Source organism: Choloepus didactylus, chromosome 7, assembly GCF_015220235.1.
Source record: "Choloepus didactylus isolate mChoDid1 chromosome 7, mChoDid1.pri, whole genome shotgun sequence".
Taxonomy (NCBI): Eukaryota; Metazoa; Chordata; class Mammalia; order Pilosa; family Megalonychidae; genus Choloepus; species Choloepus didactylus.
The window spans coordinates 69403186-69428837 of record NC_051313.1 but is presented as its reverse complement, the minus strand read 5'-3'; the positions used below and the strand labels follow the sequence as shown (position 1 = coordinate 69428837).

The following is a 25652-nucleotide window of genomic DNA, read 5'->3' as shown; positions in this document are numbered from 1 at the left end:
AACAACAGTTTCCCATCAGTATCTGATCTTAGTAGGCAAAATCCCCCACTTGTTTGCAAGTAGGACAGACTGTAATTCTGCTTACAGTCCTCATTTAAGGATTCCCCTTTTTCTATCCAGTTAAGTTTTTATCTTTATTTAGTGTGTCACACCTATGATTCTGCCTAAATTTAAAAATCCTCCATTCTTTCATAATCTTTCACTGGATAGACTGATGTCTTCAGCTATTTGTATAATTTAGTTGGCATCTCAATGCACAAATTATTTTGTTTACATTTTAGTTGACAGAGTTCTCACACACATCCTCATTTGACTTCTCCAATGCAAAGTAGGGATTAGATTTTCCCATTTTTTTATGTGAAAAGCCTTTGTGCCTTGTCCAAGGACACCAGAAAGTAAGGAAATGGCACTTATTTTACTCCAGGTCCAGCTCTCTGCACAACCCTCCCCCCCCCCCAATTTAGCACAAGAAGAAGCGCAGAGACTGCGGAGGGATGTTTGTTTCCTTTCCCTCTGCTGCAGTGCCGACATGCTAACTTTGGAAACTGCTTTACTATCTTGTAGCAAGTTTAGGCTATTTGGTTAAAAGGAAATTAATTGGGTTACTAATGGTGAAGGGACTATCTCTTCATAGCCTCCTTCGTAGCCTTTTTGTGGCATACTCTTTGGTTACATTAGTGGGAGTCCAGAAATCTTAAAGAGTTTTTTGAGTATATGCAAAGCACAACACACTTTCACATTTGACTCTTCCTATTTTTGTCCAGAATCATTTCAGGTAACTAAGTTTACCTGTATGTTCTAGTTGGGTGTCAGCCCTCTGTATAAAATTAATTGACAATGAAAGGCCTCAGAGCCAAGTGTTTTAAATAAGTTTGGGATGGAAACAATGTCATCATCCATATTCACCTCTTAAATCTGACTGTTGATATTTATGTCCTTTAAATTTTTCCAGTGTACTATCATCTGTTAATAACTCCCTTTTTGTCTCTGCAGAAAAACCCAGAGGAAGACAACTCAGGGAGAACAATGGGTTGGGAGCCGGGGCACTTGCTGCTCACCATCTGTACTGTGCGAAGTATTGAGCAGCTTCTGCCATTCTTCAATGTACTCAGCCAAGTCTTCAACAGCAAAGTCACAAGCCGATGTATAGGACACTCAGGGAGCCCTGTCCTCTATTCAAACGCCTTTCCTAATAAGGACATGAAACTGGAGAACCACAAACCATTTTCAAGCAAAGCCAGGCAAAAAATAGAGGAGATGGTAGAGAAGGATTTTCTGGAAGGGGTGATAAAAACTTGATCACAAACAGTTACATTTAATTTAAATGTAAACCTAATTATTTAAAACAAACACCTCTCTGAGTTGTACAGTTTTTTGTTTTGTTTTTTAATGTAACAAAACACACTTCAGGTTGTATTTAATTTAAATATTTGTAAATAGGAGCAAATGTCTGACTGTGGCCTGAATCAAGTTTAAATAGTGTTGGCTCATACTGATTATGGTGCCTGAGAGAGACCTACATATACACAGTCCATTGTTTTACTGTCTTGAGTTGTCTTAAACCTGCAAAATACACAGTGCACATTTTTTCTATTGGTTTCATGAGTTGCTTAATTTAAATTGATTGGAGAATTTTCTTCCCATTACTAATCAGGCTCTATTACCAGAATAGTATTACTTCTCTATTACAGGCTTTGTGTAATATCTTTTCAATTAGTTTTTCTTCCACATAGCTTCAATAAGATCAGTAAAGAAAGAATAACTGAAATCTGGCCCATGCATCCTTGTAAGTGTACCATGATCATCTCTGACCTCTCAGTTTGGAGTAGAGATGTACGACCTCCACATTATACCTCTGAGTTCCTGATGATGTTAATGGAATGGTAAGTCTTCAAATAGTCATTCTGAAGACTCTACTATGGAGAAATTTGTTGTACAAAGTCTTCTCCATCCTCCCCATCTGTATTAAAGACGGTGAGTACTACAAAAGAACATTTTACTTAGGTTAACACCAAAGGAAAAGACATAACAAGGAGTTGGTAGTAAGCTTTAATTTTCCAGCAACCCTCAAGAATTTTTCTCTGAACATAATGTAAAGTCAATGGCTGAATTATATTTAAACCTCAATATTTTGTATCACAAAGGTTGAAATTAGAGTTATCTCATTTTTTAAAAACTGAACTTAACAGGTATAAGGTTTACCTATTTCTAAGGAATTATTCTGGTAGTGTTAAAGAATCACAGATCTAGAAACAATCAAGTAAGGTATACTGTAAACATTCTGATTATAAATATTTTCACTCCTGTCACAATAATGGCAGTACTATTATTTTCTACAAAAACTTTTTAAAAACTCTAGTTTCTCAGGAATATAAAAATTGTCTTCAAGAACCTGGTTAGGGTCTTTCTCCAATTCCTCCAGCCAGACGATACACTGCCAAGCTCACTTCATGTGCAAGGTTGTCTGCATTTTCCTGGAAATTACATTAAAGTAGATTAGATGAGAAAGACACATCATCTACATATGCTACTTGCACCTCTAAGAAAAGGGGGAAGGGTGTTTCCTAATTTTTTTCACTAACACACAAATGAAAACTTTTTTTCCTTCATCTTTCAGTAACAAATTCCAATGCCTTAAAAATGGAAAAACAGTCAAATTCCTCTAAATAAGGTAAGCTTTTAGTTAATCAATTCTGATTGTATAGCTAGTTATCATCCTAAAAATGCTGAATTCAATAAAACCTAATCTCTTAAAGGCAAGAAAGCCACTTTAGCCTAAGAATAAGCAACTCTATGGCCTCAGTTTTCTCTCCTCGTCACGAAGTTCATTCATTCAGCATATTTTGGAATGGTCAGCTTTTTCAGAAAAGCTTCCAGCTAGCTATTTTACAAATTACTTTGCCCCAGCTTTGCAGACCCCTTTGTCAAGAGTTTAAGGTGACAGAAAAGACGGGAGTGTGTAAAGTAGGCAAATTATGAAAATCCAGACCACAGTCTTGACCCTGGAAGGCAAAACACACAAATTAGGGCTATCATCTGAAGGGAGTCTGAACAACACTCAGGAGTCCAGAGACAAAGACAAATTTTAAGCAGCGTGGATGTTTCATAAAGAAAGTCACTGGATTATATTTTTAAAGGAGAAAAGAAGGAAAATGCACTTCAGGCTGTATCAACTTAACGTGTTAAACTAAATATTTATTAGTTATTCATGCAAAAGTTAGAAATATGACTTTCAAAAAAAATATCTGGGAAAATAAGCTAAGTCTTTAACTCTAATTAATGAAATTAATTTTGTAGACTTAAAAGTCCTCATAAATGATTCTCAAAGACATTAAACCTTTAATTATCATAGTGACCTGGTGGTGTTCCCACCATCCTCCCTATATTGTTAGACTCTCTTTGCATATTCTTTCAACAGAATTATCCCAGCTTACTTGTGAGTCTGCTTCTGCATATACTCGGACTACATCTTCTGTTCCAGAGGGCCGGACAAAAGCTCGGGAAAGCCTGTACTTCTTAACCAGGTCATTAATTGCCTCCTGTAATCCTGGGGGTGTTACTGCTTGTCTTTCAGCATCAGTGGTACTAATAACTTGCCTGTCTGAAACCTAAACACAAGCATTTCATGTTCATTACTATATTATACTCCCTTTCAGAAATTTAACCTGTTCAATGTACCTAAAAAGCTCCCCAGCAAAAGAATGTGACCTTTCAGTTTAACAGTAACAGACCTACAGTTCTGCTTATTGTACCAGGTTAAAGATAAACGTTTTTAAGTTTTTTTTCTGCCAAGGTCAGGGTTAATTTCAACTTTTGTACAATTTGTTTCTTCAGTATATAAATATTTACCTTTAGCAAAAAGAAGGGTTTTACAGACTTTCCTACAGTTGTAAAATCATTTCTCCCCATGTTATTGCTAAAATAATGGCCAGCAATACTGCATGACTTCAAGTTCCATGTCATACTTTGGCTCTTGGTATCGTCATTGATCAAATAATCATATACATTTGTAAAAGGGGGATAAATGGCAATCTATTTATAAAAGGGAAATGTACCCAAAACTAATATGAATCATCAGTAGCCATCCCTAAGAATTTTGGCTTTGGTATCTCTAATTGTCTTTCACAAATTCTACTTGGTAATGTTTTAACACGTATGAATCTATATAGAAATCAGTTTATCTCAAATACTTTAAGAAACTTGAGCCACAGACTCCATTTCTCTGCACCTAGCCTCAGGAAGTACTCTGTAAACTAATGGTAATGCAGAGGAAATATTTTCACTTGAAGTGATAGGCTACCTTAGGATTTGCTTCAAAATAATCTGGGGATATGGAGAATGTGTAGGAGAACAACTGAAACCTGTTGAAGCTGGGACCTCATTCTGTTTTTTATTTTTGTATCTGTCTTAAATTTTCCATAATAAAGATCTTTGTTTTTTAATGACACACAGCCACTCATAATATTATAATAAAACTGGAAATTAAGTACTTCGCAAAGAACAGAATGGTTAAATAAATTATAACTTGGGTAATTTCTAAAGATGTGAGAAAATACAGTTAAGACATCATGTAGTGTAATTTCCTATGTAATATGTATGTATAGAATAAAATGACACACTTGGGAAATATTTTTATATAGTGAGATTTGGGATAGTTTTATATAGTGAGATTTATATAGTGAGATTTGGGATAGTAGGTTTTACTTAATGTTCAGAAGTTATTTTAAAATCTCACACCTTAACTTTCAGTTGTCTGTTTGGAAGATCTGTATAGAGAGCATCCCACTGTTGTACAGTCCAGCCCTTCAGAGTCAAAATTGCTTCAATCACCAGCATGTTAGAAATAGCATCACCAACTGCCTGCAAAAATGGAAGAAACTACTCTAGCACAAGCAAATCTTGGATACAAATGCCATCTTAGCAAGCCAATCATAATAACTGTACACCCCCATGCAGCATTATTAACTGGAGTTGTTCTTTGCTGTGAATAAATATAATTATCAATGATTTTGAAGGAAAGGATAACTATAGAAGACAGTGGTGAAAGGTATAACAAGAAAACTGAAACCAGCATCAAACTTGCCTTTAGTCATCCTTCTCTTTAAAATTCTGACTCAAATGTATCTTTATGATGCAATCCCTTTTAAAATATTATATCATAATGAACGCATCATAATAAAGTGCAGAAGTAGGAGCTTTGTTATAAAATACACCTGAAGTTGAATCCATACTTTACCACTAGCCTTTTGTTTCTTCATTTATAAAATGTGGACTAGAATAACCCCTTTTGCTGTGTTGCTGCAAGGAATACATAAGGTAATATATAAAAGACACTCAAATATTAGTTCCATCTCTTTCTCCCCTATCCCTCCTATTCATGCTTCTCCACAGCCATCCTTACACTCCAGTCCCAACTAATCTGACCTATACGCACATCCTTTGTCAAAGGGCAATCAATTGTATTTTCCTGAATTTCTCTATAAGGTTGATTTAAAAAAAAAAAAAAATAGTAATATACATATACTCATTGTACCTGAAAATTTTCAGTGTAAAAAAAGGGGGGAGGGGAAAAAAAAGTTCCGTTATGCCACACTTCAGTGTAAATCTCAACTGTATATATTACTATTACAACAAAGCCACTAGGGCTTATCCATTTTAATCTTTTATAGAGTACACTACGTTCTGTCCATCTTCTGAATAATTTTAAGGTAACCAAGAATCTACCACACTATCAGTTCTGACCTGGTTAAACAAGTCAATAATGTTTTCAAGCAGCTTAGCAGCTTTCATTTTCTTATCTTCTAAATCATTTGCTAGTTGTTTTATCTTCATTTCAGCAGCTTTACTAAACAGTACCTGCATTGAAAGCACACAAAATCAATGACAAAATACTCTCCAAGCCCTCATCATTCTTGCTAAACCACTTTTGAAACTCCTGATGAATCATAATAGTAGCCTTAGAACATAGGTCATTATCAAATATAAGATCAAATCAGAACCCAGAAGATATACTAGGCCAAAATAAAGAAGTTTCTTTATGGATTATAAAACTGGTTATCAAAATTTGAACAGCTGATTATAAAGAAAATGCCACCTTGGCAAAAGGTGAATATACAAAATAAGTTAATCACGTTTCACCCTCAGCCAGCTAAATCTGTTGTATGAAACCAGCTTACCTATGCTGCATCCCTTTTCTCTTGAAGAACATAATTTATTGCAACTAGTAAAGTTTCATTGTCCTGAAACTTTTTAGGGATTATAAACTAGGCAAAAAGTGGGAAAAGGGCTCACTATATTTAGTTATGGGGCAAATGGTGCCATAGCTATTTATTACAATACACATCATGTAAAATACTTCACACATGTTTTTATTGCCTTCAAGAGTACTAATACTGGTATATGCTTCATAAAGGGTTGATAAACTCAGGTACAGACTGGCCACTTGTTATTGTAAGTAAAGTTCTACCAAATATAGCCATACCTATTCATTTACCCTGCAACAGTAAAGCTGAATAGTTGCAACAGAGACCGAACAGCCCACAAAGCCTAAAATACTTACTATCTGGCCATTAAGGAAAACATTTATCAGCCCCTGCATTAGATCACCGAAGTTATATTTAATTGCACTTTCTAGGAATTTTTATTTTTCCCCTTCTGTTTATGGCCCCCAGAAGCTAATTCTGAATTAATGAGGAAAATGATTTGGTCTAGATTCAAAGTCTGTTGTCCACCTCAAATTCAATTTTGCAAAGAGATATAAAAACAATTTTTTAAAATTCTGAATCTTATGAAAATACTAAAACCACTGAATTACACACTTTTAAATGGTGGATTTTAGGGTATTCGAATTATAGCAACAAAAAATTTTTTTAACTCATTATACCTGCTTAGCCATAAAAAATTATATACATTTATTGCTTTAGACACATTTCAGTTGTTTATAACTTAATTTTCAAACTTCCCAACACTTCATTTTATCATAGCTGCTAAAGTTTTCCTTTTCCCTCCTGTGGCCAGTTGAAGAAAAATACTTTAAAAAATGTATAGATAATACAGTTATAAGAAAATTAAGAACTGCATATTTTAAAAACCATGTTTCAAAAGAACAAATTAATACATCTCTACATACTCAAAGAAGGATCACTACAATCTAAAAGAGAACCACAGTTTCACAACATACAAAAATAGGAGATCAAGTTAATCAAATAATCTTATTCCACGGCCACCCACATTATTTCACCAAAGTGAAATACCTATCACTACCCTGATGCAGAATACCTGTCATAAAGAAAAATGCCAGTTAAAGCCACAGTTGTAACTGTTTAAGAGAACTTACTGTGCCATGCCCATTAGCTTCAAAATAAACTCCAATGTCAAACACTTGAGCCTTGTGGTGCAAATGTTTTACACCGGTTTTAGCACAATAAACAGGTACCTATAAAACAAATTTAAAGAAACACAGAAGCAGTTATTCAACAAATATTTATTGTGGACCTACAAACCCAGGGATAAATGGAACAGAACCTTCTGAAGCTAATCCAGTGAGAAGACAAACACTTAATGGTGGAATGTGGTTAAGTGTTGCTAGGGGGGAGTGAAAGCATGTGGAAGCACACAGCCAAGGAGAGACAGATGAGGGTCTCCCCTTAGGAAGAGCCTTGTAAGCCAATGCAAGATTACATGCCTCTAGTTGTTTTAGATAGCTGAGTTTAGCTACAGTATGGAGTATGGTGGAGAGCAGGGGTTGGCAAGGTCCGTATCTAATATTTTCGGCTTCTCAAGTTATAAGGTCTCTATCACAACTACTCAACTCCGCTGTTGCAGCACCAAAGAAGCTACAAACAATACATAAACTAAGGAGCATGGCTATATACCAATTAAACTTAATTTACAAAACAGATGGAAACCTGGATTTGGCTCACAGGTTATAGTTTGCCAAGAGGAAGGTTAAGAGGTGGCACCAATCCAAGTACTGGATTAGTAAATCCAAGTGAGAAATTATGATGGCTAACACCAGTGGATAAAGAAAGCCAATGAATGGATATGACCAATATTTAAGAATAGTTAGGGAAAGACGAATAAGAAGCAAAACTGCAAAAGGGAGACAAAATTATCAGCATTTGACTGGATTTAGGAGACCTTGGGAATGGCAAGGGCCCAAAATACTGAATCCAGAAGAGAGTGGGTTGAGAAGTAACAGTTTCTTATGTACTCAAGTTTCTAGGATATTTTTAAGGCAGAAAATAAAAATAACTAAAACAATAGCCCACAGGTAATGAGAATCCCTATGGAAGGAAGGCAGATGAAGTCCCTCAACTGAGTTTACTGTAACCATGTATTTAAATCAGGTCACAAACTAGCAGCCTCCAGATGTGTTTTGCCCACCCACTATTTTCTTAAATTTTGAGTCAGTTGGCAAGATTTTAAAAGTAGAGAATTCACACAAAAATTCAGATTTCCAGCTTCTCTTGAAGAATCTGGTACTACTGATGAAAGCTGACAGCAGCTAGCCTTACTGGCTTTGGAACACTTCACATTCCTCATCGGTCCACTTTACCAATTCAGATTCTACAAGAATCTAACTTTACAACCCCTGCTTAAAAAGCATGGAAAGATTTAAAAAAAAAAAAGATAAAATGCAGGAATTTTAAAAGGAAGGCACAAAAGTCAGGAAAATATTATACTAGCTGGTGAGAAAGGACAAAACTGCTCATGCTCCAAAGACACAGAACTCTTGAGTTGTGCTCTAAGAATACCGGCTCTGTTGTGCTAGTGTACTGTGTGCTACCCTTTTTTAGTAATATTCTAAGCAGGTCTAAGTCTTCTCTGATATTCTACAACAAGTTTTACATTCCTTCTCTTATCTGTTTCTCTTCCCTACATATTTGTATTTTAACCCAATTTCTGTGAAGAACAAGTATTAAAAAAGTGTAAAGGTAAAGAGACTTCCAATTTTGTCTATGAACTCCTGCCTAACCGTTGGAACAGGTGGTGGATGTTGAGGAAATAATTAGAAACAAAATTTCCTTTCACCCAAAAACTTCTCCACAAGAGCAGAAAAGAAAGTTTTATTATCAAATTTGCATTAAACCAGACTGTGATATACCTCACAGGCAATCTATTAAAGGTAGAAAGATATCTCACCCTTTTATACAGCCAGGCAGATAAAACCTTTGCACATGTTCTCAAGATAAATAATAACACTTTCTCAAGGTAAGAGAACTTGACAGTACCAAATGTCTCACAAAATGCACCCTAAATTTATCTGGCAATTTGGGTGGCATCTATATTAGCTAACTTGCCTTTATCCAAAGGAATAAAATTTGTCATATCTCTATGACAGGTAGGCTGTTACAACTTGGAGCCAGACACACAAGTTGAACTCATGGAGACTGGGAGATAGAGGAGTTATCTACCTTGGTATTTACATTTCAAACAGGTGGCTCCAGACCCTTCAGAAAGACAGTCCTGGCTTATAAACCAGCAAGCTGCTTATTTTGCCTTTAAAAAGATTTCCATTCATTTCAAAAGGGCAAGAAAAGAACTGACAATTACAAATTTTCTAAAGGAAAGGCAGGAGGGAGTTCTCTTTCCCTTTTTGCAGTTGTATTTATCTTTACACGGACAAGGGCTCAGCTCAATACACTACAGCCTATTTCCTTTTATAAGGACATTATTTTCCTCACAGAAACAGCTTTCAAAAGTATGTAATTATTAAACTACTAGAAAATAAAAATGGTTCAGTACCTTCATAATTTCTTCAAGATACCGTGTTGAACTTCCATTTGCGTAAGCAGTTTGTACAACACCAACATTCAAACTTTCTCCAATCTAGACAAAAACAATGAAACCTAACTTGCCATCAGAAGAGTTTACCAAAGCCAAAGGTATAGTGAGTGCTCTAAAGGATGACATAAAATTAGCCAACTGAGCTGTACCTTGGTTTATGCAATAACTACTAAAAATTTAATTAAAACTAGAAAAAGACTAAAATATGTTAAGCACTAGTTAAAGCTATTCTACAAGGAATCCTTTATAAAGAAGTCTGTGATATGAACAACCATCTCTTGTTTATCTTTTCAGCTTTTTAATAAAAGTATTTATAGAATTCTTAGTGAAATATGCCTTTACCAGATTAAAGTTATTTTCAGTAATATTCTATAATAAAGCCAGCATGAAAGTGAAAAAAGAGCAAAACAAAAACAAGTATCTCTCACATTACTAGTTTATCATAATTATAGTAAATAAATCTCTCAGATAATGAGGTTTTTTGTTTAGATTAAAGGCTGTGGGGAGTGATGGTGGAACTCTCATTTAAGTGTCCATTATGAAGAAACCAAAACTCCATACAGCTTCAAATCATAAAACTTTGCCAGTATAACTAGAAAGAAAAAAGTACCTTCAGGCTCCAAAACCAGTGCTCCAATGTTGAAGTCACTGGAACTACTACTTGTTTGTATTTTCTGGCCACAAATGAAGAAATTTTCCATAACTTGTGTCTTACAGACATTCAAATAACTGTCTGGTATGGAACTATTTCACTAGTAAATCTTGTTTAAAAGGGCAGCCAATCACCGCACCATACCTCCAAAAGAAGCTCTTTAAGGAAACTGCTTATTAATGTTGCTATTTTGTCTCCATCTATAAGATGAAAGTGACCATCAGCATCATCAAGGTAGTAGTAAACAATTCTGTCTGCATCTCCATCAAAGGAACAGCATCTTTCATTGGACTTCATTTCCATTCCTGGCACAAAGAATAATTTTAAATCTCAATTCAGTCTGAGAAATGGAATAAAATTCAATATAAAAGTTCTCTTACACTAATCAGAAAAACTTTTCACTGAAGTATGATCATAACCGGCCTTGTGTGTTGCAAGTAGTACGTAAACTGTAATTTTTCCAAGAGATGTTTAAAATGATCCTTTCACATAAAAACGTATATCTTAATCTTAAATGTGTAAGTTTATTGGTGGTTTTTTAAACAGGTAAATTCTTTCACAGCAAACCGAAAAAGGAGCATTCCAAATCTATGCTAAAACTTACTATAATACCAAAATAAAAATTCCATTTCATAAGCCAGTTGGTTTAGCTAGACAGGTTTCCTGTATAGTTTTGAAAGCTACAAGGTATTTCTTAATGCAATTTACCTAGTACTGTGACATCCCTTGACATATTAAGAAAAAACAGCAATAGGCAAGGTACATCCTTTGATTTAATTGACAGTGTAAGTGATTTTTATCAGTTTCTTGTTATTTAGGCTGTGAACAAATAATTAAGAGCAAAGAATTATAACCTGTGAGAGTTAATTTTCATAGTTATTGAAGCCTCAAGCAATTGTTACATCAAATTTACTGGAAAATGTGGCTATTCCTTAACTATGGTAGGAGCAGAGTGACAAATCAACATGAGACAACTAAAAAGTGAGGCACTCTTCTCTAAAATATGAAAAAAGGTTGACTACAGGACACGGAATGCAAGCTTCTCGCTGTATCCCCAGTGCCCAGAGCAGTAGTATGGACTAAGTGCAAATATTTAGTGAATAGATAATTGAGTGACACAAAACTGAACTGTCAATAAAATAAATATAAAAACACGCAATTCAATGAAAAAGGGCTCAAATTAGTTGATTAAAACTAGTCTGACCAAAAAGTAAAAATTTAATGCTCAATTACAAGCGAGACAGAATAACATAAATGAATGAGGCAACTGGATGAAGTCTTTAGAGTTCTGGAGAATGCGTGTCTGTCTAAAGGGGATGGCAGCAACTCATCTGCAGGAGATTATTGCCATGTGAGAATGGACATTTTCTGATTTCAGTAAAGAGAAGTCAGAGATTCTGATGCTTAGGTTAAATCATGGAATTTTTAAATGGTGGCAACTAATGCAATTAAACACACACACAACAGACCACACAAAACACATCCGCAAGCCAGGTTTGGCCTACAGGCTTGCCCATTTAAGATCTATAATGGAAAGAAAACTAGAGTACTGTTCACTACAACTACAACCAGAAAAATAGTCTTCCTCCTAATATGCTCACTGTGGAAAACAATGATATTGCAGACAATGATAACTAAATAGATTGCATTCCCTGTCCACAGTGTACCTATAATTCAGATAAGATGAAAGGCAATGCTCCTTACTATTGCTATCCTTTAGGTCAGTGGTTCTCAAAGTGTGGTCCTCATACCAGCACCAACAACAAAGCCTGGGAACTTGTTAGAAATGCAAATTATCAGACCCCACCCCAAACCTACAAAATCAGCAACTCCAGAGTGGGCCCCACCGATCTGTGTTTTAACAAGCCCTCCAGGTGATTCTGGTCATGCTAAAGTTTGAGAACCACTGCTCTGGATTACCATTTTCTGATTTTTCCTTCCCCATCCACATTTCTTACATACTATGAAAAGTGTATGACTTACAGCCAGGTAGACCATGTTTTAAATAGCACTGGCAAATGGGAAGATTCCTAGATGTTTAAAAGCCACAGAGCCAGGACTAGCTGCATGCCTCTTAACTCAATTGGCCACCTCCATTTGTAATTGGGCTTCAAAGAGCTCTAAAACAAAGTTTTACAGTACTAGTACTACATACCCTGAGGAGGTGTCTGATGACTTTTCACAAAGTCAGCCCCACATAAATGATTGAGTTTCCCTTCGGTCCCATCATTAAATAGCTGAACTGACAGCCCCTGTGAGAAGTAGTGTTCCATTTCTCTTAGCTTCAGGGCCCCTATACCATTTGCACAGTCGACCTTAAGTGATCTGTATTCATTTCCATTGCCGGAAGCCTTCAAAAGGAAAAAGATACATGGAAGAAAAAAAGTAAAAGTGAAGTATAAGTATACATGTATGTATATATGTAAGCATCTTCCATTATTTCAGCTAACTCATCTATTTTAATCAAGGAAACAGGTACACATATTTAGATGTTTTTAAAGCAGCTCTTTCATGGCACAGTAATACTGAAATAAAAATTTAAAAACACATTGGACACTGGAACAATTTCACTGACTGAAGAATTTATAGAAATGGAGTTTTATTAGAGTTTGGCCTCAATTAAAGGGATCTCTGGAAAACCATATGTCTCTAATATAAGATAACCATTCAAATGTGTGAATAAGAAGGTAGGTGAATGAGTAGTAATAACATCAGTCATTCTCTAACCATCTACCCTGCTTTATTCTTTTTTATAGCATATAACACCACCTGACATGTTTGGGTTTTTCCTAATGTCTGTCTCCTCTCCCACTTATCCTCACCCTAGAATATAAGTTCTATGACAGCAGGGGCTTTGTTTTAGTTGACTGTGCCTGATTATAATATTCGTTCAATATCTGTTGAGCAAGTGAATTATAATCCCTCAGATCTCATCCAGATTTAACAAGCCAATATACCTAGACCAGTGCTTTACAAATGGCAGATGCCTCAAATATTAAGCCAATGGCATCAACATTTACTTTAAGACCAAATTCATCTGAATGAATACTTAAAACCATAAACAAGACAACTATCATGTTTTCTCCCCCAGAGATCTTGGAATGTAATATGTGCCTCCCCAAGTAAATGCCAACCCATGGTTAGCAGGCTATATGGACCGGAACTTTGTGGTGCCACACTTTTGTAAAAGTAAAAAGGAGTAACAAATTGTCCAAGAGAAATTGTTCAAATGATCTGAGTTCATTTATTCGTTTATTTAAGCTCTAACCATGTTCAAGTGATTTTCACCTGTTTGGAAAGTTCCACAAAAGCCTTAGAGAGTTTCTGGTAGTAACCTTCTATGGTTGCCTTTCCATATTGGCCACTGGTATTTCGACAGTACACCATGTAGTGCAGCTGCGGTGTTGTTAACAAGCCATAATCTGTCACAGAAATACAAAAAGCAATTCACCATATCTCTTAATTAAAAAAAAAAAAACTAATTTTCATATTCTTCAGATGCCAAATATCCACTGAAATCATTACAACTGCATCTCACGTACTCAATTCTGAAGGAAATATGAACCACTGTAGCTAGCAATAAAACAATCATTTGGTATAAACAGGTATTAAATATAAACAATATAGGAAAGTAATAACTGAGTTCTGTTCCCAGTAACATTGCAAACTATGTAATTCAGATGAACCCTCCCCTCCTTAAAAACCACCAAAAATGCTAATTAAAAGAGAAAAATCTCTTTTTAGAAAGAATTGCAAAGCTGACAAGGTAAAGAGGGAAGTATGAGGCCAAACTGTAGATGAAGGCAGGAACCCTAAGATATAAGCTAAGTGGAGACAGTTTTGTTCTATACTGGAAATTGAGCTACAGTTTTTCAATGCCAAAAGGCTCAGGCTGGTCCAAGATGGGGAACACAGGAATACTAGGCCCTCATGAAGCTGAAACCCCAAAGAACTACACCTTTAGTGTAAGAGTCAGAAGTGAATCAGCTCCAAGTCCCTACTCCCAGAAAAGTTGTCTCGGCACTGAGCAGAGCAGATAAAAGCCATCCCCGAAGAGCTGTAATCACAAGCACAGACTCTTGCATGGACTTCCAGCCAAAAGTCACATGACCTTGGTTACCCCAAAGAACCTGACACCATGAATTAAAGTGGACCCGGCATCCCAGGGAACCAGCAGAAAAAACACTAATCTTTACCAGAGAAATACATCCTCAGCATGAAAAAAAAGTCCCACAAATAATTTCCCAACAGAAACAGCTGAGACAAAAATAGCTAAACACAAAAAAAGGCAACATGAGCAAGAGCTAGGAGAAACAGAAAACCGGTGGATCAGTATCTAATAAATAAATACTGAGTAACTAAATTGTCAATGGTCTTGAAAATCAAATGCCAGAGTATGGATTAGAAGCAAAAAAAAAAGTATTTTAAGTTCTTGAGCCCTACAGTGATATAATGGAAACAGTATTTATGAAGACAACCTAAGCTCTGGTGTAAGGATTATCTATGGTAGGTGAGGGAGCTCAAAAAAAAGTAGATAAGAGCTTAGACTAGCTTAAATGAAGCGTGTAAGGAGAGAAAACAGGGAATCCAGAAGAACAGTGATGGTTCTAAATACAGAAAGAGAGTTCTGAAAGGTCAACCACTCTGGGGATGGTAGAATAGTTTTGAGCAGGTTTAATCTGTGGTAGGGACAGGCCATCTAGGTGGAGACATCACTCAGACCAGTGCTTTACAAATTGCAGGCCAATGGCCATCAGTGGGTCACAGATTCTACTTAGTGGGATACAACCAGCATTTTCTAACAAAACAGAATGAATGCAACACATGTAGTATGGGTATTATTTATTGAAACTTTTGTTTCAGGTATCCACAAGCACACATACATGTCATGCTCTAAAATGTGTTTCTTACAATGGATTGGGATATACAATGATTACAGTGATATACAGATTACTGGGTGGGCTGTACATAGCACACAGGAAGTAGACAAAAGTGTCCTATGCATTAATAAATTAAAGAATAAAAAGATAGTGGTAGTTGAAGCTATGGCAGTGGAGATGGTCCTTGAGAAATTGTAGAATGAGAAGAGAACTGAAGAAGGCGTAAATTAAAAGCATCAGAAGAATCAGCAGAGAAGACCAATAAGAAATAATGGCCAAGGAAGTAGAAGTTTAAGAAAGAGGGGGTTTTGATAGTGCACAAAGCTACAAAGAGGTCAACTGAAATAAAAACTTTACAACATGAATTCTTAAAAAGCTATTTTTAGGTCATAGACCCCTTTGATTATCTGACTGATGTTATGTATCCTCTGCCTAGAAGAGTGCCTGTGCAGGCAACACTCTACCCACAAGTTTAAGAGGCCCAAAGAGTCCTTGCAGCTTAGCCAAATACTCCACAAGGGTCTGTGAGCTCCATGTTAAGAATCTCCATTTTATAATACAAAATTTAGCATTTAGAATTCAGATATTTAGAATGCAGGGGGAGCCATTTCACTGGGGGGAAGGAAGGAGAGAGACCCCTCAGTAGGCTAAAGAACACCTAAAAATGAGAAAACAAGACAAGCAGAGTGAGCTCTTTTAAAAGGCCAGATTAACTACAAATGAAGGGAACAGCAGAAACTAAAAAAGAGATTTAAAAGGTCAAGAGAGGATTTTTATTTTTAATAAGAAATCTGACACCAGGAAAATATTCACAACAAAGCACAGTGGTATCACTGCCTTCACAGGGGGCACAAATGATGTAAGAAAATCCTGCTCCCATTTTCTTGCATTTAATTCCTGCTAAGAACACCTGTCAAACTAAAACCTGATTACATGTAAGCCAAAGATATTGTCCATCACCATTTGACAGGCAACAGCTGATTCCACAGACTAGGCAATACCTACTGTTAACAAAAGTCCCCCTAAATGGAAATCTTCAGGAAACTTCAAGGGTTTTTCTATCAAGAATCCAGTCTTACTAAAGTAAAGGAAGATATATAAAATCAGAGTCTCCTACCTATGATCTCCTATAATACTCCCATAGGTGAAATGCAAAATATGATGCCCAGAAAAAAAAGTCTTAGAGGTTATTTTAAAAAAGTTTTTTTTTTTTAATACATAAAAGTTGGGATTTTACATCTGGGAGTTTTGTGTTATTTTTTTTTTTTTTTTAAACTGAATTTTCAAACTGTTCTTTAAAAAATCCATATTACTTTTATAATTTTTAAAGTTATTCAAAGACGAATTTAATTTACAACTTAGGATAACTACGTACCATTGAATTGACCTCCCAAAGCAGTCACACCATCGACTACAGATTGTGCAAGTTTCTCGCTGCTGGGCCTAGTAAAGAAAAGGAAGAAAATAATGTATTCCTCCTGAAAGCAACAGAATTGCTTATTCTGAAAACAACTGCAGAAATCATGTGCTGCAAATTTCACAACAAAATAAATTCATTGTATTTAAACTGAAATCTATAAACTCTGGAAAGATACAGGTATACTTTAAGCATTTTCTAGTAGCCTTTCACAATTTATTTCTTGGAAAGATTATGGCTTTTAAAGAATTTTAGAAAAAGATATAAAGGATACACTAACCACACTATACCAAAACACCTTTTTGCTCCAAGTTTGATGCTAGCAACATATATATGTTGCCTAAGAACAGTTATGATAAATACTGAATGCACACAGTGTGTATATGAAGTGCAGTACTGGGTAATAAACCACCAAGGATACAGAATGTGTTTTTCATTTTAAAAAGTCAGAACAAATGATCTACCTAAAAATAAAACAGATCATTAATATAACTGCCTTGTAGAAAAAGATGTTCTGTATTGTATAAATTAGTTAATATATAAGAGCCAAAAACATGTGGGATGGCTTTACACTGGGATAATAATTTACTTCACAGAGTTTAAATCACTTGGCTATTTCTGCTACCTACAAATCTACCATCAGTGGTATACTAGCAACATAAAGGGTAAAAACCCATTCCAAGCCATTAGGAGATTGAGTAGAAAATTCTTTTTGAAAGAATTTCTGGAGAAAAATACAACTTATACAAAAGAGAAAGTTACTGTTTCACAGTGCAGTTTTAATCTACCATTTTACAAAAAAGATTTTCTTTTGTAAAAAAATGCAAAAGCTGACAAACAGAACAAATACGTAAAAAATTATATAGATTGTTAAAGTCTTCCAGTGAACTCCAGCATGGGAAAAATGATATAAATATCTGAACCAATAATAATACAGATTATAAAGTAAGTCCCTAGAGTTTAAATCATGTGTACTAGCTCTGCAGGGAAAAACTAAAGTTACAGAAGTGAAGGGCAGAGCAGGTGGGTGGAAGAAATTAAGTGCCTCCCTCATGCATTAGGTATTTTGGATACATTTCACTTAATCCTCAAAAAAATCCTGTGAAACGGGCCTGATGATCAACATTTTACAGATGAGGAAATGGATGCTCTGCTCAAATCATATCATAAGTTTTAAAGTAGGAATTCAAATCAGAGTGACTCCAAAACCCAAACTGCAATAGTGACTGAGCTCCTATATCTCACTAGAAAAGTCAAGTAGCTGGAAAAGCCTTCAGGGTCAGCTCCACCCTACTTAATTCTTTGACTTTGTCTTGGGTACTAATATTGATGCAATCATTAAATCATTTATATCACGTTCCCAAAGCTGCTTTCACCAGGTAGCTCTTATGCTCACCTGGTATCTCTACCAATAACTATGAAGGCATCTTGTTGCAGATTCACAGCTTCTTTCTCACTGATGTCAATCAGCACTCTCTGCATATCTTGTTCCTCAGCATTTACCAAACAGGTAGCATGTTCCTCCCAGGATGGTGCTAACATTTCACCCAAAGGATCAACCAATTTTACACCATTGTCTTCCTTTAAAAGAAAAACAATAAGTAATCTCTGCATATTCATGAGGAATGAGTTGAGGAAACAGAACTCAACACTGCCCCCAACAAAGGACAGTGATGGCTAAGCAGCTCCAACAGTTACCACCAATTGCATGCCAGGCACTAGGTCAGGTGTTTTATATACATGACCTCACCAAATCCTTCTGACATAGGTACCAATGTAATTAATAATTCCATTATTATTCTACCCTCACTATGAGAAAACCAAAATTCAGAGGGGTAAGACAACTTGCTTAACTTCACACAGCTAATAGATGTCAGTGCTGATGTTAAGTCTGTCTGCCTCTTAAACCTAACAACCACTATGTTACACTGCCATTCACTATTGATTAACTGAATAGGACACTACTAGAGCAGAATGAGGGCACCTAGAGATCCTTCTCACTCTGACTTTGGACTCCCCCAAGAACATACTGGCTAGCCACTGAAGCTGAAAACTGACTCTCAACTCCGTTCTGCACAAATTCCTGGAAAGAAAGTGCAATTCCAAGTGAATATCAATTTGAATGAAAGAGCTCAAAATTGTTTTTGAGAGTGCGTCTGGAAGTAACTTTGGGGTGTTCCCTACAAGTCATCAACAATTATGGCAATTGAGACATTCAGAAAATATTTACACATTTATGGTAATCATACATTTAGACGTTGGTCAAGCTGTGTCCTCTTCCTTGAGGGATGGGGAGTGTACAATCCTTCACTGACCTACATAGCTATAACTTGTTGACTAGGCTATGAAGGCAAAATTCTCATGCCCTGGCAACCAAATAGAAGCATATTACTGAAACCATACATAGTGAACTATAGGCAGTATATAATAAAGTAAAATTGTGTCAAAAGGAATATTTCAGTTAAAAACTTAATTTTCTGGAAGAGTAGAACCATCAGGCCTCATTAATATTCTACCCAAAGCTCACTTTTGGATCCTTGGAGCCACTTATTTGGCTGCTGATTCAGAACAGAAACTATTCATTACTCAGCTATCGAAAACCTGTCTGAAAACTTTCAAAATGTGCTAGGTATTTTCAAACGTTTGCCCTGCCCCCAATTTCTTTAATCACTTCTAAGTTCATAGAGACAACATTCTTTATTACTGATACTGTCTCAATGAAACTAACTTGGAAGAACATTCTGTTATTTCTCTAATATGGATACTCTCCAAAAAATGAATGTCTCATTTCATTCTCTCCACACCCTCTAAACAGTCATGAGCTAAATGACCACTCTTTTAAGAAAAGGGACATACAAATGAGAAAACACTTCCCTAGAATGAGAATTTGTACTCTGGGTCAAAGTGCTCAAACACTACTCTTTGGTCTTATAAAAGTGTACTTCTCCAGAGCACTAAACATTACCTCAGGATTGTGTGATGCTGTCACCATGACTCCTATTGTAGATTTTGTCTGTTTTGACCTCAAGACAGCTAATAATCCCATGCGAAACATGACATGATCAAGATGTTCTGCCTTCGATCGAAATCCGGCAGTCCCATATTGAAGAATGAGTCCATTGGGCTTTGCATGCAATGCTGAATGTTTTGTAATGGCATCTAAATCCATGTCTACAAAATTAAGAAATATTTTTCAGGCGTTGTAAGAAATTTTTCAAGGACCATTTACTTCAAAACCTGCCCACCCTAACAGGTCTGCTTCATTCTGAGCTTCCCAAAAGGAGAGAGAAGAATGGAAGAGTAAGTCCTGGAGATTAGAATTACCTAGAAGATCCTGCCCAACTTGAATTGTCCACTCCAGAGTAGATTTATGACAGAAGTCAGAATATCCCCATTGCACCTTCCATTTTGTCTCCAGGATTATTCCTGGACGCAGAATGACTTTAAATGATCCACTCTCAACTAAAATAAGGACTCCATACCTAGATTCAGAGACTCCTAAAAGATCAAAGATCATCCTATCTTATGAATGAGAAACCTGAGCCTCAGTTAAATAACCTAAGTTAACGTATGTAGCTGGTGATAGACTGAAGCCTAAGGTCAGATTTTTTAGACTCTCAAGAGGACTGAGACTATACACCCCAAGATGTCTGGGATATCTGTATGGTTCTGTCACTATTCTGCCCAGCCTAAAAAGACACAGTCCCAAAGGAAAAATAAAAGGAAGAGTTTCCTCTCCAAGACTCTGCCCAGATCTCCTAATACACTTTGCAGGGTATTTTTCAATTTTCACATAAGGTAAGATCAGTACTCTCTTGTAAACTGAGCTCTGAAAACTAGCAATATCTTCTTAAGTAACGCAACTTTTACCTATAATTTAAAAATAAAACTTCCCTTACCCACTAATACTTCCTTCTCTGGATACTCTAATGAAATGGAATTTAGGATTTCTAAACCCAGTCAACATTGTCCCCTCAGCGGCCAGTATACTATTCAATTCCTGTGGAAATCCCATTCCTGTGTGACCCAGATAGGAGGAGGGAAATCCCACAGCCTTCACTGTTCTCTTTTCTGAATTGTCCTTCATGGCTCCAATGAACAAAAGTTAAAGGAAAGGAAAAGATGAAAATTGTTTCCTTTTCTCCAGTTATGAAAAGCTGGCATTCAGCAAGCTAATTTAGTCCGATCCCAAAGGCTCAAATCTCTCTCACAACACGAAAACATTTTTTTAACTGACCACTTAGTTAAATTCAGAAAGTGGAAAGACAAACACGTCAAGATTTAAAATGCTTCCAACCTTAAATGTATTTTAGGTCTTAAAAGCAACGTTTCATGAAGAACGAATGCTTCGACTAAAAGCTTATTTTCCAGATACACTGTCCTCTCTGAAAAAGTATTCTCCTCCATTCAACTTCTAAACGTCGTTTGTTCCTCTCTACTCTCCTTCTCGCTTTCAATGCCGAGCCCCCAAATCACGCCAATTCCAGGCACTCAACTGTGAAGCCCCCGCTCTGACTGAAACCCTCGGGCCGGACCCACCAGCCCGCTCCCGAGAGCGCAGTGGTGGCTGGGTGGGTGGGTGAGACCAGCGCGAGGCCCGTCGGCTCAGTCTGCTACCTCTCCCGCTCGCCCGTCGGTTGGGCCCACCTGGCCAGCTCGGTTTCCACCACCCCTGTGGAGGGAAACCTCCCCCCATTCTTGCCTCTATGCCTCGGGAAGCCGCTCTGCCAGAACTCCGCTTCTCCGCAGCACTTACCACTGCACCCGGCCGCTCGAAACTCGTAGACGTGGCCCTGCGTGGTTTCCGGCCTCTCGCCACGCCCTTCGGCCAATCAGGACGGGGGGTGGCCCACTGGCCCCGCCCCTGTCTTCTACCCGTCACGCGTCGCACGCGCTCCACGCACCTGCGGAACTGTGGATCCGGGTTCTTAGGGGGCTTTGGGGCGGTTCCCTGGAATGACCAGAAGGGTGAGGCCTGAGATTCCTCCGGCAAACGGTTCCGCGGTGGCCTGTGGGTTGGGGCCGAGGGTCGCGGTCTCTGAGACCACTGCGGCGGGCGGATGTGCAGCTTCCGCCTCCATACCTTAGTTGCGGGGGAGAAGGCAGGCCTCGCCTGGTTACTGGGAAGCGGGGTTGCCGGTGGTCATGGAGTGGGACGGCTACCAGCCTCGATTAGGGGTCCCCGCTTAGGGGTCCTGACAAGGTGGCCTCGGCCATAGTGGGCGCCACCCAGCTTTCGCATTCCCCTCTCGATTCTCGAAGTTCATATCCCAAACTTGTGACTTCGGGAAGCTTTCCAGGGCCGCCGCTCCCCCTCACCCCCCGAGTTCGTACTAAAAGTCAATTATTTACCTGTAAGACACACACCCCCATTGCCTGGGCCTCTCGGGGAATAGAACGATTGGATCCAAGTAGTCCCCGGCTCCGGTGGAGACCGCCCCGGGAGGGTGTGGCTCCAGGTAGAGACCGGAAGGCCGCCCTGGTCTGCGCTGCTGGGCACCCGAGCACCCGGACCCCGCCCCCCGGCATTGCGGGCCGCCCTGCCGCGAAGTCCACCTCCGCCCGAGCGGGATGACTCGGAACCAGGCCCCTGCCTTTCCCAGAGCCCGGGCTTGCAGAGCGACTGAAACCGTTTGCCGACCGCAACGACGGGATAATTTGGGACACTTGTTGAAGAGTGCAAATTCCTGAATCTAGATCGGGGAGAAGGGGGCCGTGGCAGGAAATTGGGGATCTGTATTTTAACAAAGTACCTCAGGAGATGCTTTTGTATACGTGTTTTGGGGTCCGGAGATATGAGTTGGGAAGTGTAAGTTTCCCGGTTTGTGTCCGTAGTTCCTGTTGCAAAACGTTCCTGCAGAACTTCCATGTAAAGGAACTTCGGGAAGTTTCGCTGGACACCGCTGATATTGGCAAACCCAGTGTCCTGGATCTTCCAAGTTTCTGAGCAGGTTGATTTCGAGGTAACATGTCTGTTTCGGTGAAAGAATGTCTTCAGCTTCAGCTGCTGGAGATGGAAATGCTGTTTTCTATGTTTCCTAACCAAGGAGAAGTAAAGCTTGAAGATGTAAATGCCCTGACAAATATAAAGAGATATTTGGAAGGCACAAGGGAGGCGCTGCCACCAAAAATCGAATTTGTGATTATGCTCCAGATTGAGGAGCCCAAGGTAGGTGCCCTGAATTGTTTTAAGTGTTGCCAGGTGTCCAGTTTTTTACCAAAAGGCGTGGAACGTGAGCTTTCTGTCCACGAAGCAAACAGAATATTCCAGATATGTAATATTAATTTTACTTGTTTGGAAGCAAAACATATTTTTAAAAAAATGACAAAAGCAGCAAGACAATAATGTAAAATATGAAATGCCCTGTAAGTTGCCTTCTGTAAATATCCTAATTATATATAACTGCACACATTTTTATCAGATGTGCCTAGTGTTTTTACTGAAAACATCTTGCCATCTTATGCTACCAGTATTCTTTTCATTCATCCAGCGGATGGATTGGTAACTCTATGAACCAGCTTGTACGTATATTTATGGTGTTTTTCACAAATCTCAAGTTTTGCCTTTTGCAAAACTGCCTTTTAAGGAGTGAATGAATGAACGTTTTTTTGATGGCACCATTAACAGAGAACAAACACAGATATGAAGTGTGCATACTAAAAGTGAATCAGCCTCCAGCTTATGATGCGTTTATTTCCATCAACATTAGCATAGCATAGTTGCCATGTGGACCAGGCATTTGAGAACCACTGGTTTATTTCCTACTCATCCTTCAGTTGTCATTCTCTCAGAGGAGCCTTCTTCCCTCTGGTTACAACTCCTATGGACCCTTGTCCTTTTCCTTGGTAAAACGTTTCACAATTGAAATTAAATACTTGATGTGTATAATTTTGTTTAATGTCTGTTCTTAATTAGATTACAGACTTAAGGAAAGGCAGAAATAGTGTCTGGCTTCTTCATTTCTTTATCCCAGCACAGGGTACCTAGCACATGGTAGGTATTCAGTAAGTATCTGACAGGATGAATGCATAAAATGGAAGAAATAATGTATATAGAATACTTACTATGCTGTCTGGCACATAGCTGACAGTACCAATAAGTATTACATTTATCAAAAGCATGAAGTTGCCATTGATAAATTAGCATATGTGATTTTATGGTGGTACTTAAATCTGTTTGATTTTCATTTTAAGGTGAAAATTGATTTGCAAGTAACCATGCCTCACAGCTATCCCTATGCAGCATTGCAGCTGTTTGGAAGGTCCTCTGAGCTTGACAGACAACAGCAGCTACTTCTCAACAAAAGTCTCACTTCTTATATAGAGACTTTTGATCCAGGTGAGCTCTGTGTATGTGCAGCAATCCAGTGGTTACAGGACAACAGTGCATCCTATTTCCTGAACCGAAAGCTCATTTATGAACCATCTACACAAGCAAAGCCAGTCAAGAACACATTTCTTCGAATGTGGATCTACAGTCACCATATATATCAGCAGGACTTAAGGAAAAAGATTTTGGAAGTTGGAAAAAGGTTAGATGTGACTGGATTTTGCATGACAGGAAAGCCTGGTATAATCTGTGTGGAGGGCTTCAAAGAGCATTGTGAGGAATTCTGGCACACAATTAGGTATCCCAATTGGAAACACATTTCCTGTAAGCATGCTGAAAGTATTGAAACTGAAGGAAATGGAGAAGATTTACGCCTTTTCCATTCTTTTGAAGAATTACCCCTTGAAGCCCATGGTGACTATGGATTAAGGAATGACTATCACATGAATCTGGGTCAGTTCTTAGAATTTCTCAAAAAGCATAAAAGTGAGCATGTTTTTCAGATATTATTTGGTATTGAAAGCAAAACTTCGGAGTCATAGGAAGCTATTAAGAGGCCTAAGTAAGTATTTCTGTTAAAAGCAAAATGAAAGGGCATATGGCAGATTAGCAACCTCTGTGAGAAACCTAGCTCCAGAATTTTCACCTGATAATGAAACAGAGTAACAGTGCAGTTGTGATGTTACCTCTAGGTTCTTGTGGTAAATTGTTTGAAAACTGTTTCATTGTAAATTAATAAAAACAGTCCATTTAACCAGTGATGCATATTTGATTAAAGCCCACAGTTAATGTCAAAAATAAAATGCAGTTATGAATTCATAAATAAGAATAACATTTCTCCCTTTCATGACATTAGCACACAGGTGACATAAATTTTCTTTCACATTGGAGATGAATTTTAAATCAGGTTCAAAATGAGAAACGAGAGTACATATTTACTCTATTTCTTTCTTTAAATTTGTGACACTTTAGGCAAACTGAGAACTCAGAGGGTACAAAGTCCAAACAATGTTGCCTTTCTTTCTGACACCAGTTATAACAAACTTGCCAAACAGCAAGGGGGGAGGGTTCCCAAAACCATCCCAAGGTTCAGTAATTCACTAGAAAACTCACAGAACTCACTGAAAGCTGTTATACTTACGGTTACAATTTATTACAGGGAAAGGATACACATTAAAATCAGACAAAGGAAGAAAAGAAGCCTGTAGGGCAGAGGCCAGGAAAGATACCAAACACTGAGCATCTATTGTCCTCTCCCCACGGAATCATGGCTTACTTTCTCAGCATTGCTTTCTCAGCACTGATGGGTGATTGTATGAATGGAGTATTCCGAGAGGAAAACTCACTTGAGCCCTTGGGGTCCAGAATTTTTATTGGGGTTGGAGCACATATTGCCCACATGGCTGACCTTTAGTCTCCATTCCTTTCCACAACTGACACCACATGGCCCTATGCCCCATGCCAGTTTGAATGTATTATGTCCCCCAAAACACCATTATCTTTGATGCAGTCTTGTGTGGGCAGACATTGTTGTTGATTAGATTGTAATTCTTTTGAGTGTTTCCATGGAGATGCAACCCACCC

The 25652-nt window shown here is 37.8% G+C and overlaps 3 protein-coding genes across 19 annotated transcripts in view; 2 read left to right on the top strand and 1 right to left on the bottom strand.

Annotated features, from left to right (window-relative positions):
• DOP1A (DOP1 leucine zipper like protein A) overlaps nucleotides 1-5548 on the top strand; it is a 181121-nt gene extending 175573 nt beyond the window's left edge. For 7 of the 10 annotated variants that reach the window (XM_037842943.1, XM_037842942.1, XM_037842941.1 and 4 more), the window contains one exon: nucleotides 994-5548. In XM_037842943.1, coding sequence (XP_037698871.1) covers nucleotides 994-1299 — 306 coding nt within the window. In that variant the 3' untranslated portion in view covers nucleotides 1300-5548. The remainder of the gene's footprint in view (nucleotides 1-993) is intronic. The other 3 variants (XR_005217870.1, XR_005217869.1, XR_005217868.1) reach the window with 3 other exon arrangements.
• The window catches only part of PGM3 (phosphoglucomutase 3), a 24940-nt gene extending 3069 nt beyond the window's left edge, over nucleotides 1-21871 (bottom strand). The window contains exons 1-14 of one of the 7 annotated variants that reach the window (XR_005217871.1): nucleotides 20063-20250; nucleotides 19704-19909; nucleotides 18135-18319; nucleotides 16697-16764; nucleotides 13730-13863; nucleotides 12597-12792; nucleotides 10586-10746; nucleotides 9748-9831; nucleotides 7337-7435; nucleotides 5743-5856; nucleotides 4738-4860; nucleotides 3435-3608; nucleotides 2393-2474; nucleotides 907-1981 (exon numbers count right to left, since the gene is read on the bottom strand). Coding sequence is in view for 6 of the 7 variants with exons in the window: in XM_037842948.1 (XP_037698876.1) it covers nucleotides 2397-2474; nucleotides 4738-4860; nucleotides 5743-5856; nucleotides 7337-7435; nucleotides 9748-9831; nucleotides 10586-10746; nucleotides 12597-12792; nucleotides 13730-13863; nucleotides 16697-16764; nucleotides 18135-18319; nucleotides 19704-19909; nucleotides 20063-20255 (1641 nt within the window). In the remaining variant the exon portion in view is untranslated. Of the gene's footprint in view, nucleotides 1-481; nucleotides 1982-2031; nucleotides 2475-3434; nucleotides 3609-4737; nucleotides 4861-5742; nucleotides 5857-7336; nucleotides 7436-9747; nucleotides 9832-10585; nucleotides 10747-12596; nucleotides 12793-13729; nucleotides 13864-16696; nucleotides 16765-18134; nucleotides 18320-19703; nucleotides 19910-20062; nucleotides 20406-21440 lie in introns of those variants that run through there. The other 6 variants (XM_037842946.1, XM_037842948.1, XM_037842950.1 and 3 more) reach the window with 6 other exon arrangements.
• On the top strand, nucleotides 21621-25652 carry RWDD2A (RWD domain containing 2A). 2 transcript variants are annotated; one of them, XM_037842954.1, is made up of 3 exons: nucleotides 21621-22701; nucleotides 22786-22907; nucleotides 23933-25652. In XM_037842954.1, exons 2-3 carry the CDS (start codon nucleotides 22884-22886, stop codon nucleotides 24608-24610), a joined length of 702 nt encoding a protein of 233 aa, XP_037698882.1. In that variant the 5' UTR covers nucleotides 21621-22701; nucleotides 22786-22883; the 3' UTR covers nucleotides 24611-25652. The 2 variants fall into 2 exon arrangements, with proteins under 2 accessions (XP_037698882.1, XP_037698881.1); XM_037842953.1 differs by having other exon boundaries at nucleotides 21636-21706; nucleotides 22574-22907.

Bases quoted from the DNA above. Each gene is read 5' to 3' on its own strand.
- RWDD2A (XM_037842953.1), top strand. From the start codon at position 22,707: ATGTCTGTTTCGGTGAAAGAATGTCTTCAGCTTCAGCTGCTGGAGATG. The intron at 22,908-23,932 runs GTAGGTGCCCTG...TTTCATTTTAAG, and splicing joins TCCAGATTGAGGAGCCCAAG to GTGAAAATTGATTTGCAAGT.